General features: G+C 45.4%; 3 protein-coding genes across 3 annotated transcripts; 2 read left to right on the top strand and 1 right to left on the bottom strand.

Moving 5' to 3' along the window:
• Window positions 1-2,528: 2,528 nt before the first annotated feature.
• On the top strand, window positions 2,529-4,153 carry N7537_005970 (Major facilitator superfamily domain general substrate transporter; the record flags this gene model as incomplete). Its single annotated transcript, XM_056897027.1, has 4 exons — window positions 2,529-2,685; window positions 2,739-2,989; window positions 3,044-3,981; window positions 4,036-4,153. Coding segments are annotated over 4 exons (1,464 nt in total), but the record flags the coding sequence as incomplete, so codon positions are not given.
• A 265-nt stretch (window positions 4,154-4,418) lies between these two features.
• On the bottom strand, window positions 4,419-11,721 carry ags3 (alpha-1,3-glucan synthase Ags3; the record flags this gene model as incomplete). Its single annotated transcript, XM_056897026.1, has 4 exons — window positions 4,419-4,467; window positions 4,522-11,097; window positions 11,151-11,326; window positions 11,374-11,721. 4 exons carry the CDS (start codon window positions 11,719-11,721, stop codon window positions 4,419-4,421), a joined length of 7,149 nt encoding a protein of 2,382 aa, XP_056752811.1.
• Window positions 11,722-16,747: 5,026 nt separating this feature from the next.
• Window positions 16,748-17,254, top strand: N7537_005968 (uncharacterized protein; the record flags this gene model as incomplete). Its single annotated transcript, XM_056897025.1, has 1 exon — window positions 16,748-17,254. One exon carries the CDS (start codon window positions 16,748-16,750, stop codon window positions 17,252-17,254), a length of 507 nt encoding a protein of 168 aa, XP_056752810.1.
• Window positions 17,255-17,480: the final 226 nt, after the last annotated feature.

Raw genomic sequence — 17,480 nt, 5'->3', positions numbered from 1 at the left:
CTATCTAGACACTATCTTCTATGTTTTCTATGTTTTGTTCTTTACATCTATTCATTAAATTCTATCAAAATCCCTACGTGGGGTGACGGAATTATGAAGCCTGCTTTAACTACTATTTCTCAAAACCACTTACCTAGGGGTATGACGACCACAAAGACCAATAAGAAATAAGTTAACGTGAACATGAAACAATCTTGTTGAGATTCCCTTTATAGCATCTCATGCCGGTTTCCTGACTGACTGACCTTTCTTCGGATGGTTTATACAGGGTATATAAATCCTGTTTTGCTAGATTGAATGCATCAACGTTTCTTCCTCTGCTTTCTCCTCCACCTTAGTAGTAGCTTCAACAAAACTGTTAAATCCACTTAGATCAAGTCTACTTCGGTATATGATCAAGTTCATAGTTACTAGTATGTAGACTGTGGCCAGATTCTAACGGTCATGGGGAGGGATATATAGTTCAGTTCGATCTCAGTTTTAAGAAATGGTTTTTATTTTCGCTAGATTAGAAACGCTTATCGTGCAAAGAAACACACAGTAAAGCGCAACATGGTTTCTATAGATAAAGAAGTATCAAAAGATATACAAAAGCAAAAAAACATACAACAGTGAGGATTCGCTGGTGGTCACCCACCCAACTACTAACTCACCGGCGTGTGGCTTAAGTACGGCTGAGCGGACGGGAAGCCCTGTTTTCCACACCCTATGGTCGTATGTATCATGTTTCGTGCTGATGAGAATTATAAAATGCAAATAATTAGGTGGTGGATATGAGAGCGTCGCGGGTTAAGAAAAGTGAGTGCGCTATAGATAGGGTGAGAAACTGGGTGAAGGTCGGCGCGCTGCACTGACCCTGCTAGCTATATTCTCATAGGTTAAAAAATTTCAATATTTCTTATAAAGTAGTATAAGAACTCACGTTGAAACAAAACTTCAAGTCCTACCATTCTTGTTCCTAGGGTGTATCATCTTTTAAAATAAGAAACGTCGAAGCGAATCCGCGTGGAAAGCGTCATTTTGCACAAGCATATATTGCGTGCGAGTATTGAAACTTTTTCCCCTAAAAATTGTATAACAATCGCGCGATAATTTCCTCGACTTCGATCAAATAGTTTCCCTTGGCCCGGCACTTTCTATTCGTCAACTATGCCCCCTAAAGTTAGATTCTCGAATTCAATGTACGCTTTAAGCTTTTCTAAGGCGTCACCGATGTAGCATAGCGAAATATACATTCCACAACAAGGGCTATCTGTAGGGCAAAACGGAGTCATAATTTGCGTACCAGTCACCAGTCCAATAATCAGATTTTGAGTGCAATAAATTTCATAATACCAGTATTTTATATAATTGAATTACAACCCTTTCGCATGATCCCGTAATTTAACCGACCTTTTCAATTTAAGAGAGAAGGGGTGCCGTTTCACCCTAGTTCACTAAACGTGTTACTTCTAAATTAAGAAATAATAATACCATTGATACCAAGCAGAATCTCCACCAATTCATAAGTAATCTCTACTAAATGTATATAGCGAGTTTGTCCAGTGGGTTTAGGTAGATATTCCGTCTCAAACTGAGCTATAAGCGAGCTTTATAGGCGTCGAGGTTGATAGCAGGAGGAGTTATAGTGCCAATCTTGGGAAGCATGTAATTATGAGAGGGTAACCAGAAAGAGAAGCAATGCTACAACATCGATTTGCAAGTGTTGCTGGTGTATTATCGTTCAGGTCCCAAGCTTTCTGTCTTCGGTTCACTAGATAGTTAATTAGTTCTCTTAGTACTATCAACTTATCTCGTTTCTTCCTGTCTGTCTTCACTCAACTGTCTGCTCTCAAAATCTTACAGCAAATCCAAATCATTCCATGTCTTTTCATGTTCCTACTCCATACGAGCCTGCCCTATTCAAACATCACCAATCAGCCAGTTGTGGGTCGCTCTATCTATAACTGCTATGACCTATATTCATAGATACCGTGCACTAATATCATTCTTTGTGTACTCTTCATCAGCCATACAATAGGAGGCGCTAATAGCCTTAGGGAGTCTAGTTGAATAATTAGGCACACGCATCGTTTGACAACGAAATCGATGCCCATGGATCTACTTTATCTTATAATAATTACGCCGCAATCATAGTGGAGTATTCGCCAGTGATTTATGGGGATCCATTTCGTTTAACTATGACCATTTACTTCGTCGAACATACAGAAAAATCAGTTTGTAATTCAAGCCAGCAGAGGAAACTACCGATAAAAGCCCCATAGCTTATCTTTTCCTCCGCAATTTTGGATGAGCATCGGATAGTATCATTTTAGTCTAAAAAGGACTACGATGGTGTTAGCGATACCCTAAATTGCAACATCCACCACCCCGTAGCCCTACCAACATGCTAGATAAATCATTCTTATAAAATGAGGTACGTCTACTAGAAAAATAAATATTTTTAACACTATCAAAAAAGATTTCACACTTATACTACTGGACCCGCGGCCCTACACATGAAATCTTACATTTTACCTACAGCCGCAATGGGTACGGCCACTACGCCCGTCAAAAGGTGGTACCATTGGTATTCTCCTGATGATACGCCGGAAGAGAGAAAGTTAGTGTTGAAGCTTGATCTTTTGATTGTTCCATATGCATTCGTTGTCTATTGGGTCAAGTACATTGATCAGGGAAATATCAGTAAGTCAATCACAAGAAGCTATGATAATTAGTACTAATCGCACCATTTTCAGACAATGCATATCTATCAGGAATGGCCGAAGACCTTGGCTTCTATGGGAACGAATTAGTCCATTTCCAGACTATTTTTACTGTTGGGAATGTCGTTGCGCTTTTGCCTTTTATGTACCTCTTTCCTCGTGTGCCGATGCACTACCTCGTCCCAACTCTTGATCTCCTGTGGGGAATCTTTACTCTGCTGCAGTATAGAGCCACAAGCTATGCAGAAATTATGGCTTATAGGTTTTTAGTCTCCATCTTCGAGGTACGACTCACCAACTGTCCGACAGGAATCCCTTTGTCTTACTCACATTGATAGGCATCTTACTTCCCCGGTGTGCACTACGTTCTCGGATCCTGGTACAAAAGCAACGAGATAGGAAGACGAGGAGGGGCTTTCTACATCGGCCTTACCCTAGGCTTCCTGACCGCTAGTCTTCTACAGAGTGCCACACTCGACTACCTAGATGGAGTTAACGGGCTACCAGGGTGGCGTTGGCTTTTCATCATTAATGCTATCATTACCATGCCCCTTGCGATTATTGGATACTTTATTTACCCCGGGACAATTGATAAGCCCAACCGTCTCGTTCTTTCGCAAAAAGATTTAGATATCGCTCGCAAGCGGCTAGAAAAACAGGGAACCCAAGTCAAAAGTGCTGCTTTCTCATGGGGACTCGCAAAGAGGCTCTTTTTGTCGAAGCGGTTCTGGCTGGTCCTTGTATGGGATAGCTTCTTTTTCAACTCCAGCGCCAACACAGCGTCGTTTCTCCTGTGGTTAAAGAGCCTCCATCGCTACAATTCCGCAACACAGAACGAACTCAACTCAATCAGCCCCGCACTCGGAATCTTCTTCATTCTCTTCATCAACATCAGCACGGACTTGTGGCTTGATCGCGCCTGGGCGATTACGCTGGCTTCAAGCATCAACTTTACGGGACTGATCATTCTGGCTATCTGGGAGGTGCCCGAAGGAGCCAAATGGTTTGCTTACAGTGTGCAATACTCGGCAGTTGCAGTATCCTCTGTACTATATGGGTGGGTGAACGTCCTTTACCGTGACAACATCGAGGAGCGCGCAATCGTGTTAGTTCTGGCCACTGCTATTTCCACAATGTGGACATGTTGGATCCCACTCTTCACGTACCCAACTGTGGATGGACCTCGTTTTATCAAAGGATATCCCTTTTCTGCAGTCATGACTGCTTGCTTGGTGGCTATGACGTTTGTTATTCGTTACATCTATGGCCCGAACGGGTAAGATCTCCAGATGTCTTTTTACACTTGTGACTTATTGTTAATGGAATACAGAGAGAAGAATATAAAACACGTGAACGATAGGGATGGGTCTGAGGATGAGTCGACAGACACAATTGGGGTTTCTACAACCGAGGGAGCGAAGAAGGACCAGATTTCGGTTGTGGGCACTAGTTTGTAATTTGATAGCTTCGTATAGTACAGTAAGATTGTTCGCAGCCTGAGGCTCCAAATGATTTGAAGACACCCAAAAAGACTACCAGTGTTCCGATAAATGTGCCACTATACGCGATAGCCCCATGTTTGTATATATTAGGATACTAAACAGTATACTTTATTAACCAAACAAAAAATTAACTCCGACTCCTTCCCATCTATCTATATACTAGGACACAAAATTCACTGCATTATAAGTCAAACCACCAATGGTGATTGATCTAGGGCCGATTGAGCTGTTCGCGGCGGTAGAAGAGAAGGAAACCAAAGCTAAAATCAGTTAGTGCTATGCCATAAGATGAGTGTTGGGGGATGATAACTGACCTAACCAGAAGCTGGAAGAAAAGGGCAATCCAGAACCACGCATTTCCAACAGCGTCCAGTGACGACCCAATAGCTGGGGAGATGTCTCCTGGGCCGACCTTGTTTGGCGCGAATCCACGAGCACAGATAGTGGCGATAGATCCAAGAGCCTGGGCGGCCAAAAGGACAAAAACGACGTGCACTCTTGTCAAGGTCTGTAGGAGAATCATTCCCAAGCCGACTTGTTGGATCTCATCGAGAACACCGAGCCAGAGCCAGAGACAACGGGATGCGATAGCGCCGGAAGTCAAACCTCCAGCCCATGGGAGATAATAGCCGATGTTGGATGTTCCCCACCATGTTTGCGCCCATCGCGGTGCACCAATACTCAGACCGAAGACGGGTAAGATCCAACTGTGCTCCTTGGATAAGAAACGGAAGAGTAACATCACCCCGACCCAAAGGATAACAAAGAAGAAGATGACCAGGAGAGCGACTTCCCATGGTTTGGTGTGTTTAGAGGACCAGAGGAATGACCAGTTTCGGCCGAATGCCGCGGAAAGGAACCAGTTCTGGATGATGACCATGAAGAAGAACCAGAGGACGATTCGGCGACGGAAGAGGGATGTGTAGAAGAAGAGGATCTTTCCAGGTGCTTGGCGATAGTACTTAGGCAAGCCAAGGGCAAGAAGCACACCGATAATGAAACAAACCGCGGCAATAGGCATCACCACAGCCGTCAGTTTCCAGGAATTCAGGGCAACTGTGGAAACACCCCCCACTTCCGCTGCAGTGACTTTGGAGCTCCAGTACCACAAGGCAACAGTGTAGAGCTGTGAGATTCCTTGGATAAGACTTGCGCGGAACATCCAATCCTTCACAGGGACAGCGCCTTGATCACCAAAATTGAGAGCGAAGAACATGGAACCACTGGAAGATGCTGCGGCATAGACACCTGCGGCGACATTCTGAGCCCACGCTTGACCGACCTCTGAGAGTGCGAACGGAGAGACACCCATGGTGACGAATGCCATGGAATATATGAACCAGGGGAGAGTGAGGACAAATACAGACGGGAAACGGAAGAAGAGGCACCACCAGACAATGGAAGAGACGCAGTAAATTGCCGCGATAACGTAGAGCTTGACTGCTGTTTCACCAATCTGGCCAGCCAACAGGGTGATCTGGGCAGAGTTCGTTGCAATAATCTGTCCGAGACCCAGGAATAGAGCATAGACAGGCCAGTTTCCGACGCGCCATCTCATGAAGCGCTGGATGGCAATGGGTCTCTTGTATCCGAGACGGGCGAGCCACTGATCAATTTCATCTGTGTTGTTCGCATCAGAGTCTTCGGGACCTTCTGTGACGAGGTTATACGGTGTGTTCTCGACAGTCTTGTCGAGGCCAGCTCCAGTTGCGGGACGTTCTTTGGGCTGCTTCTTCAACTGCGCATCGTTGTACATGTAGAAGAACTTTCGCTCGCTCTTCATGAGATAAAGCTCAATACAATAATCTGAAATTGAGTTTTTCTTGTTGAGGTTAGCGAGCATGGTTTCGAAGTTTCTCGTGAAGTGGCCCATGCTGTCGGTAAAGGTCGGGTCGACTTTTTGCAGATGGAAATTGGGTTGATCATGGTCGTTAACAACAGAAGGCAAGGAGAGGACAGAAATATTCCGGCTCTCGTTAGCGAAAGGTGCAGCTGAATCGGAAACATCACGAGCTAGTCTCACTGGAGAGGAGTCCCTTGAGAGGAAACGCGATGACTCCGAGGCTGACGAGCTAGACTCGCCACGAGAGTGATTGTTGTTTCTAGGGTGTGTCGCGATATCCTGAAGAGGTAAATTGACTGCTGCCATGGCCTCTTCTTGGGTGATCAAGTTCTCTTGTGGCGTGACAAAGCTCTCATCGTCCGTAGTATCACCGTCAATAGCCTCGAGCATCTGACTCTCGCGCGGTGACTTCTTGGTGAGACGTTTTCTGCCATGTCCTGGTCCAGATCGTCGACCTAGCGATAGGTTGCGATTTAACATGCTGCCTCTGTTGTTTTCGGCTACTTGCATCTCTTGAGCTTCGACTGCCTGTAGCTGGAGAAGGGAAGGCTGAGCGGGCTGGGATGTTCTGTTCGCATCCAAAGTCCCCGGCAGTGACAGATATGATGAAGGGCGAGTGATCATACCGGAGTCCCGCAAGCCTGGGGTCTCCCAGTAGATCTGAGACTCTCGCGCCGAACCTGCAACGGTGAGTTGATTCTTTTGGTGATGGATGTGGATGGAAGTCCGCTGTAAGACTTCGAGTTTCTGAACCCACTCGAGAACGGGGAATCGCTGCTTGGCAGAGTTTGCACGCATCTCCTGTCGGGTCTCGAGTGATGAATCCAAGGCGGATTTGATGGCAGTTCTCAACTGGTGCAAGAGATGGCGGGCTGAGTCGGACTCCACGGTGTACCACCAACCAGGCATCTGGCCTAGACCTCCGATGCGAGAACCAATTCCAAGTGCACCCTTACGACCAAACTCAACGGCAATCAACCCGAAGGGCTCGTCACGGGATGGGATCAAGGCGAAGTCGGCACCTGAGAACACGAAGGGGGGAAGAACCGTAAACTCTGGCTTCGAGAAGACACGGCCTGGGAACATTTCCATGATGCGCTCCAGCTTGATGGCGGCGAGTTTACCATAGAGATCAATGAGGGGACCAATACAGATCAGCTGCACATTAGGCCGGGCAGACAAGACGGCCGGCATAACATCGGCAATCAAGTCGACTCCCTTCTGCTTTGACCATCTTCCCACGAACACCAGCAAGTCAGCGTTAGGGTCCTCGTTCAAGCCGGCCCATTTCTGTGCCTGGAGTTTGTCATTGGTCGACTCGTCAGCAGTCTGAACCGAAACTTCCACGTCGGGGTCTTTCTTCAAGGCGGCTGTGTCAGAGGGATCTGGATTGGGAAGACTGCCAATCTTGGCAAGACTCCAGAAGATTGGATAACGGGCCCATGAGCGCTTTCCATACTTCTCGGACACACCTACGGCACCGAAGCCGCGTTGATGGAATCGCAAATAGCTAGCACCGGTGTGAAGCAGGTTGAAAACGTTGCCAAACTGACAGTATTTGGTTGCTATTTCAACTGGGATATTGAAGACAGAACAAACTTCTTTCTTCTCCTGTGGGGTTCTCAAAGCCCAAAGACCCTGGAATTCGGCATTGTGCAAGGACAAACAAACTGGGATAGTGCGAGACGGGAGCAGGTAAAGTGGTGCCACGCAGCCGTGGAAATCATTGATGTGATAGAGATCGATGGAGGGTGTTCGCTTCATGACCTCTGCAATACACTGATTCCAGGCCGAATAGTAGATTGCACTGTCAAGGTCATCCATACGCGGAGGATAAGGCTCCGCCTTGGTCTGCTGCCGGAAAACCGGAGCATCAAGGAGAACGTAGGTGATGTTATCGACGACGTGATACTGCACCTGTACCGAATAAGGATGATCTAGGATCGTCACCACAAAAGGCTCAGCAGGTGTATCCTCGGGGTAATCAATATCACCGACACAAGGAACCACCCAAATAAGATTCTGGTGCTTCAGATTCTGTGACATGAGCTGCGCCATTACTCCTAAACCACCAATCTTGACTTTGACCTTCCAGTCCTGAATGTCGTACTCCATAGTGGCAATCAAGACAGTGCGGCGCTGGTCGCTCGCTCCCGCTGCTGCCAGAGCCATGTTTCCTGGCGCAGCCTTGTCTGTCATGTCGATCTCTTCGAAGCCATCATCTTTGGCGAACGGTCCCTTGATTCTGCGCCAAAGTAGTACTGGGAATTTATCGGCCTTGGTGACATTGCCATTCTTGTTAAGCTTGACACGGTAGAAGTTTCCGATGAAGATGAAGACACCAGCCAAGCCCATAAGAATCGGAACAACCCAGAGAAGAATAAAGAGGACCAACTGGGCCCATCCCGATCCGATAGGGATCAATTCGTACCTTAGGCTGCCATCATCGAGGGAGATGGTCCAACCAAGATGCGGGAATGGCGGCAGGTTGGTGATATTGATAACGTTTGATGAGAGATAGGACGGGGGAAGCTTTTGAACCGAAGACGAGTTGCCGACATCACCGTAGACCTCGGAATTATCAGGGATACCGGCACTGTCCGTGCCCCAAACATTCAGCTGGCCTATGGCTGGCCATTCGTAAACGAAGTCGTAGGTCCAGCGAGACGATTTGGAATCGTACTTCATCTTGCTGTTCATTCCTGCATCATAGCCGTATTGGTTGTATGGACCGTTAAACCACAGATGCGGGAATCTTCGGACTCTATCGCTCCCATAATCGCCTTCCTGGATGTAATCGCTGCTTCCAGTGAGTCGCGAGAAGTACTGAACTCGTATATGAGTTCCCTCCCACTTCTGGGAGTCCGTGCCAGTGAAGGTTGGGATGGTAATACTTGTGTTGCCACCTTCATATTTCGTCCAGTTGTTCCAGCTCCGACCAAAGTCAGACGAGTATCGGAACATGTCTGCACCGGCAGCTCTGTGCTGGAGGTAAAGGTTGTCGTTAGACTTGTGGACTAAGGTGGTAGAGTAATTGGCAAGCGGAGAAATGAGGGGGTTGTCTTGAGCACCGAGGCGGAGCAAGAACTTGTCGGTTGAATTGGTGTATACTCCGGAAGAGGAAACATTCTTCACGGTCAGTTGGTGGATTCCATGGTGGACATTTTTCAGGTTTGCAGACCATGTCCAAACAGTCGGGATTTCTCCGGTGTAGGCATGGCTCGTGGTCCTAGCAGAGATTTTGGTGCAGTTGACACTAGATGTATCAAGCTCGGCGGTGATGTTTTTCTCTGTTGTAGAATTCAGGTAAAATGCCTTTGTGATGCTGTCACAGTCCATCTCAGTGGAATATCCAAGCTGAATAGGCATGGTTTCACCCGTGTCTTCTGAAGACAACAACCGAGCATCATGTCCAGGGAAGAAATCGGTGACAGTAGGGCCGGGCTCGATGAACTCGGAGGCCTTGACATAAGCCCGGTATTCCCATGGAAGCAGCTTCATTTTACGGACGCACCCGTAGGTATTGTCAGACGACTTGGGGCCATCTTCCAAAGTGAGCTCATCGTAAGGATAGAAGAGATTCTTCAATTTTGTCCCGGAGTCAAATGGAGCCAATAAAGATCCATTCGCAGAGGTGCAGTTGCCCCCGTATGTTTTGGTCGAGTTTCCATTTTGATACACAAGCCAGAGGGTCTCGTTGGCTAGGATTGCCTTTGTTTGTACCGCGGGGAAATAGCTTCGCAATACAGACCAAAGGCCAGTAACCGTGGGGGTGGTAGAAGAACCAGGAAGGTAGATATCTTCTGTGAGTTGAGAGATCGTTTCCAGGAACAAGCCGTCCTGGGCGACGGGGTAATGGGCTCGAATCTCGAACATGCGCTTCATGATGTTGCGGAGTGGATGGGCGGGATTCCGCTGGTCATACGTGACAGTGATATCATTGCAACCATTGCGTCCCTTGTCGATAGGGAAATCGTAGAACTTTTCGGTGTTCAAGTTGAAGCAGCCTTGTGTCCACCACGCGGTCTGATATGTCATGGGCTGCCGACCGAACATATAGTTCGCTGCAGTAGCGTCAAACACGTACATGTCCTGCTCTTCTCCCCACAAGATGAGGGGGATCCCAGGAAGCTCCAGCGAGATAATGTACAAACCCAGGAGATATTTAGCTGTACCATTCTGCAGAGCTGGCCAGCGGAAGTTATCCTGGTTCGAGACACCATACATATGCCTAGGGTCGATTTCTCCTGTGAACGCATTGAGGAAATCGTTGTTAACGAGCATCGCATTCCAGGCTTCGATGAAGTCGGTAGGCAAGTCAAAGCCGGCAACCAGGTTACCGTCCAAACCAAGGAAACGGGTCATCGAACGGTAAATGGTATAATGAAATGCGGAGCCATCCAAAGCTTGCAGTCCATCCTCTCGTAGGAAAGCCCCCTCCGAGGTGTTCGTAAGCTTAACAGCCTCGCCTGCATTAGCCGCACGCTGATCTGGCTGGCGACCGCGGCCTAGGTAGAGACTACCAAAGCTGTCTCCGGAGGTGATCTCGCCGGGGAGGAAGAAATTTTTCTTGCCAAGTTTCTGCGCGCATTCACGGTAGACGGGGAGCATCTGACTCAGGGGCTCGAGGGTCGATTGCACAGACTTGTCAAAGCGGAAACCGTCGATATCCAAACTCGCGATTTGAAGGCAGGAGTGTTGAGTGATCACATCGCGGACAGGCTTGTGCCATTCACGAAGGCGATCCTGCACGGAGGCAAACTTGGTAAGCTGGCGCTGCCAGTCGGGGAAGTTACCGAATGCCTCTAGCTCTCCATATTGATCAAAATCGCTGTTATAGCAACCCTTCAAATCTTGAACACCCTCGTCTTTTAATGGGTATCCAGTCTCATCCCAGAACTTAGGATAGTTGCAAGTTTCGTTCCACTCGTTACCGAACTTGAAATCGGCGTATTCTCGGTCGGTTACCCATTGGACTTCATATTCTGATGGTTTGAAATCGGCAGAGTCGTTCAGATGACCCTTGAATCCGATCAGGTTGCTCATTCTGTGTTTTAAGGTCAGCTCATGAACATCCGAAGATTTGGAGCATCGACTTACGTTGCCAGTGTGTTATCCACCAACACATACATGTTCCGTTTGTGGATCTCATCAACAGCTCTCCTCCAGTCCTCCAGTGTTCCATAATGCATGTCGAGGAGAGTGGTATCGACCGGCGAGTACCCATCGTAGGCCCAGGGTAAGTTCATCAAGTACGTTCCGGCGAAGTAGATAACCTGTCGGGTTAGTGATGGAATCATTCTGAAGCTGGACCTCAACTAACCTTAAATCCCATTCCCTCAATATAGTCCAGTGTATCTATCAACCCTTCCAAATCACCACCGTGGCGCATCTGGTTAGAGTTGATGACATGCTCAAAGGCGGTCCCATTGATATCGTCATTTGTAGGGTCGCCGTTGGATATACGGTCCAAGAAGATTGTATATGTGGGCATGCGCCAGTTATCTGGCGATGGATGGTACTCATGGTCCGGCCATGCTCCCCAATAATCGATCGGGCCTGCAGCGGTTTTGTTTTCGTTTAGATTGTATTTAGCGAGTGGTTCGTCATAAGGCCAACAAAAGGCATAGACGCTCAAAAACGACAGTATGAGGAAAGCTGAGCGCTGCATTTCCGTATATAATACTGTTATCAGCAGTAACCTGCTGCCGGAAAGATGCGCAACTCAAAGAACGAATGAAATGAGTTTTTGGCGAATAACGAGAGTGAGATGTGTGAAAGAACAAAAAATCAACTGAAACAAGCTTCTAGCATTTTACTGATTACTGATTTCCAACATTTTAAGAATACATATTTCTCTTTTTTTCTTTTTTTCTTTTTTTTCTTTTTCTTTTTTTAATATGGGGAACAAACCCTTATCGGGCCGAACGGATGGATGGGCTATACATAGGTGCCGTACACTACTGCAAGACCCACGTAAACCCACCCAGTCAGATTTTATCAATGTCGTATCCACTTACTGTTTGCCTCTGCGTGGTTGGCTTTTAGGTCTGTGTCTCAGATAGATCCAAAGGATTTCATGTACTCCGTATTTGCTAGTAATCATTAGCAAGCGACCTTGGGTGGTGATGTTAGTGCGCTTAACCTAAGCATTCTAACTTAGGTACCTAAGTATATGTTGTGCGATGTATTATTCCCATGGGGAATTTTATGGGCTCACAAAGTAAGGCGGTTATGCAAAGTGCACTTCTTAGCCAATTAATTGCACCAGCACACCAGTGTGGATGGCAATATGTACGTTGTATGGCAAAAAGGCATTTTTAATAAGATATGTCTTAGGTCAAAAGCACAGCCTTTGTCTCTTTTCTTTCACCTTCGAACTGTATCATGCAATGTGATAATCCTAGAGGCTTATCTTTGTCATTAATTCAAAGTAAACCGAGGCAACTATTCTACCGTAGACTAAAAAGTATTCTAAAGACATGGAAGATTAGATATTAGGTGACTATTAGGTGACCGAGGCCTAGCATTCAGAAAAGGCACTCTCTATCTCCAAAAAAAAAAGAAATACACAATACTTCCAACTATTTTTGGGGATATCCTGTTTTACCCTGAAATTTCTACCATCTCGTAAAAAAAAAAGTTCGTATACGTAGTGGTGGTGGATTTTTTATTTTTATTCGGTTCCGCCCGCCTTCGACGTCACATCTTCAGTTTCAGAGACCGCTATCGCCAGAATCCTCGGATGTGAGTCAGGGTGAAAATAATCCTTAGCTCTGAGACCTTCAAATTCCCTTGGAATGTTCTTTCTCAAATTCACTATCCGAACCAGCCCCCTGATTTATTTCCTTGTTCTGATGCATACGAATTTGATCTCCCGTGTCTTAGATAGAACCGAGCGAATCCACACTACATACATATGCGCCCAACGATCCCGTCACACCTCCTGTTGCAATCCCGGGAAGAAAAAAAAACTCTCATCCCGATTATTTCGTGCCAGTAATCCAATGACGGGGCTCGGGACCGTACAGAGTAATCTTCAATGGTAACCATGATATCTTTCCTTTTTGCCGCGCTCAGGCACTCGTAAATAAGCATCGCTATCATGGGGTGCGCGGCCTAGATGTCGCACTGATGCATGGCTTCAACGTCCCAGTCGCATTCTTAATCATGTTCCAACAGTGTCTCGGAAGCTTATTTTCCGTGTTAGTGTATATATATACATGTAGTGATATCAAGCGACTACAACGGGCTACCTATGTGTACATCCATACAATGATACATGATGACCCGATAAGGATAGCTTAAATGTACTAGTCTTACTAAATATAGCCGAAGGCGTCAAATTGATGATTGGATCGTGCGGCCCATATATGTAACTGGTCTGGTTTCGAGTGCCCCAACAAAGTGGATCAAAGTTTGATCACTCAATTCACCGAATCCAGAACAATCTCAATAATACTCTCACACCCTGTTTAGGAAGACGCTACGGCATATGCGATTTAGCTTAGTTCCAAATATCATCATGTATTTGTCCTCGGTAGGGAAATGTCTTCTCTGCCATGCTGGAGCCTCCACAGAGGAGAATTGTGGCAAGCCCGCCACCTACCCGGCCCAATGCACGGCCCAACAACCCTTTTTGTAGGGGCGAAAGGGAAGGACCGAGTATCTATGGTGTTGGTGGGTCACCGGATGGCAAGTTTTCACCGAATAGCAAATTGTAAGGATTATCTTTTATATCGCAATTGTATACACAAGGTACATAAGCACAATATAGTCAAAAGCTCGATTTTATTAACCTTCAAAATTTATATATGTAAATCAAGTCTTGACTACTTCAAAGGTTCGTATCAACCTTGGTAAGGACTATGAAGTACCTAGGTATGCTCGAAGTAAGAGAATGGTTCAACCTTTATATATATTATTTATACGTGATTGTTTTTTAATGTGCTCTTTACACTTCTATATCATACATTTAAGATCAATCTTTGTACGGAGTAGATCGGTCAAATTTCCTTAGGCTCGTTTGAGAGATGAGAAATATCGATGTCTTATGTTCTTTTTATATACCTTTTGTATGGAGCAGCCATGCAAAAGATACCTCTCATCTTTACAATTTGCTATTGGGTGAAAACTTTCTATCCGGTGGTGTCCGTAGGGGGCTTGCCACGATTACTTGATCATTGCTTTACTGCCTAGGAACTGACCTATGAGTTGACTCGGGTATCTGAGACTCGCTGCATTGTTCGGTTCTCCCGGCTATTTTAAATCGGACTGGTTCCACAATCACCTGTCGTACCAAAGCTCAGCTTTTATGCCTTATATATCAGGTATTAACTCCTTGAACCATGGCTGACTGCATACAGTTAGTAGACATAAGTTCGTATGATTTAATTAATTTCATTACATATTTGGTTTTAATAGGAATTAAATTGATAGCATTTTTGTTATGAGCATATATACTACTTTTTCACTTCCTTACAGCAGGTATTACATCTCTATTATAAATAGCTATACTAGAATCATTTAATCCTTTTTTTTTATATGTAGTATTTAATTTTGATTTTATAATATTTAACATATCTATATAGTTATATATATATTTAGATATTAATAGAATTAATAGAATTAATTATATAATATTAAAGCTTGGTGAACCAAGTCTAATACATTATTAAAAAATATGCACCCCTTATAGCCCCACCTAGTTCACCGCCAATATATTATCATACCGCCTACCTAAAACGTGTATTATACATGAATAGAATTACTATAAAATAGCACGCAAGCCTGATTTTTCGCGAACAAGATGGTGCAGTCCTCATTCCTAAACTACTAAGATGAATACTTTTACTATATGTTATTATTTGTAAAAGAATTATAATACTTTTTTTTTCGGCTGGCAGAATATTATATAATCATAGGGGTGTGGGGCTGGGGGTGTAGAAACTTATGTCCAGTCACTGTACTGCCCGATTTACTACGTGACAAGATTTACAGGACAAAAGATTATGATATCATTCAGGAGTATATCCATGGATGGCACCCAGAAGACCACAAAATGCTAGCATAACTTGTCCGGCTTGTCTAGCTTGTCTGGCTTGTCTGTCGTGCTATCATTACAAAGTCCAGCGCTCTCGAACTAACTAGGTTTTAAGGGGCATATTAGAGGGCATACTCTACTTCATCTACACATATGATGAAATAGACATATAAGGTGTCGCTTGTACCTTGCTTAATAACTAGTCCATCCCATTGATCCTTCCGTCACGCTATTACGGGCGACAATAAGGAATCCCCTCTGCCGATCTAGAGGCTGCCGTCTGGGACGGTGAGGTTGTAACTAACTTTAGCACCCACGCTAATAGCAAGCCTTGTCTTCTAGGTGGCTTTTTTTTTACTAGATAAAGTGGATAATCGCAATAGCTCAACTAAGACAGGGATTCCACCTTGATTGTTACCTTCAATCCCCATTTCTCAAACACCAACCACCAATTACTTCCAATCTTTTACATTATAATCTTCTCACAGACAGAATATGTTACATACGACCATAGGGTGTGGAAAACAGGGCTTCCCGTCCGCTCAGCCGTACTTAAGCCACACGCCGGTGAGTTAGTAGTTGGGTGGGTGACCACCAGCGAATCCTCACTGTTGTATGTTTTTGATTTTCGGATTTTCGGATTCGTCGAGGAAAATCCCCTTGCCGCCCTACTCTTTAGCCCCTTACGGCCGTTCACCTGAATACCCTGAACACCACTATTTTACACCTGAAAGAGGCCTTCCGACCTCGAGACCATGCCTCCTTAACATCATAGATCAAAGCTGCGGCTTAAGTTCGTTGTAAAATGTAGTGGTCTAGCTCCGAATTGCTGAGGGTGGAGGACTTTAATAGTAACTTAAGCCATTCTTCGGGCTATTAGGCGCTTGTGGCTTTTTCCCAGAAATGACAGGAGAGAGATTAGTCTATATGCTCGGGGTAGCTTCGGTCTCTCTTTCCTGGTTTTAGCAAGGCAACGAGTGAGGCATCCTAGAAGGGAGTAGAATAAGTGCTTGATTGAGTATTTAACTAAATGTACGGACACGCTGACCTATATAAAAATCCCCTAGCCTCGGTAATTGGGCTGTTTATTAGTGAATTCCCGCGATTTTGGCTTGATATCGCGCTGTGATGCCATTCCTTTGAGCCGCCGACTCAGAGTTGTATAAAGTAAATATTTGCGGTAGCTCAGGCACTTAGATTTGGGTCGTTTTGGGTCAGCTTAGAAATGTAAGATTACTTAGGTTTCTTTTCTTGACAATTCCATTTTTGTTAAGGGAAAACGCGGTTGAATGTTGGTGATTGCGTTATGGCGATTTGGTGTCCCACCCGCTTATCTGTCTCGCCCGCTTATTACGCACGTTATTTGATCACTAATTGATAAAAATCCATTTCACCTTCAGGTAGGATGCCTGCAAGAGCATACTGCATTTAGTCCTCTGTCTTATAATAGAAGCTGGCTTTTTGTTTGGGCAGTATTGCAATTTCAAGCTGGTATACTAGTAATGAGATAGTAGTTGGCGTTGGACCACGCGCGTCCTTCGCTTTACACCAACCTTTCTAGGTTATCCGTAGATTTCTTTCATGACATTTGGCAAGTCACAAATAAATCAAGAATCAATATCTCTTCATTTAACAATCTTCAATTCATATAATCATGCTTGCCCGTTTTAAAAAATCATTCACTCCCTCCACTACTCCTTCTGCGCTCCTTATTATTGGCAAGTTTGATGCCACAATCCATGTTCTTCATCTGCTACCCGAGAACGACACCATCGAACGCTCCAGCCTCACAACCCCTACTTCCACCACCACCTTCCGACACGGCGGAGTCACAGAGCAGGCGCGCGAGCAGATCGGCGCGGTCACACTTCACGTTGGAGATGGCGAGACTGCCGACAGCTTCCTCGACGACGTTGAGACACGAATCCGTAAGCGACAGAATGATTCCCTAAGCTCGAGCCCGGCACAGCTACAGATAGGCAGTGTTGAGGTAACTCAGCTAGTGCAAGACTTCCTTCAGCCCGCGGCGCTCGATGCGATTCACGAAAGAGAGGAGCGAGACCGCTCTATACACGCGACGCAGACGTACCCTGTTTTTATTGTTTACATCATACGTACGAGGGCAAGGACGATCCTGACTGAGCCGACGAGCTTTCCTTAATGAGTTGCTATTAGTCCTTGCGCTCAAGATATGAATAGTAGTTGTGGTGTTTTGAAACAATATTGAAACAATATTACGTGCATTATAGTAATACATTAACCCAATTTTTATTCTATACATGGCTTGCTTTGTTAAAATACTATATGAGTAAGAGTAGTTAAGCACGTAGCGCAGCTAGTCCATAGAGTAATATCATATAATATTCAGTCACTGTATCAATGACATC

The sequence above is a fragment of the Penicillium hordei genome (genome assembly GCF_028827395.1).
Source record: "Penicillium hordei strain IBT 12815 chromosome Unknown utg000003l_segment0_segment0, whole genome shotgun sequence".
NCBI lineage: Eukaryota > Fungi > Ascomycota > Eurotiomycetes > Eurotiales > Aspergillaceae > Penicillium > Penicillium hordei.
This window is presented reverse-complemented; position numbering and strand designations above follow the sequence as displayed.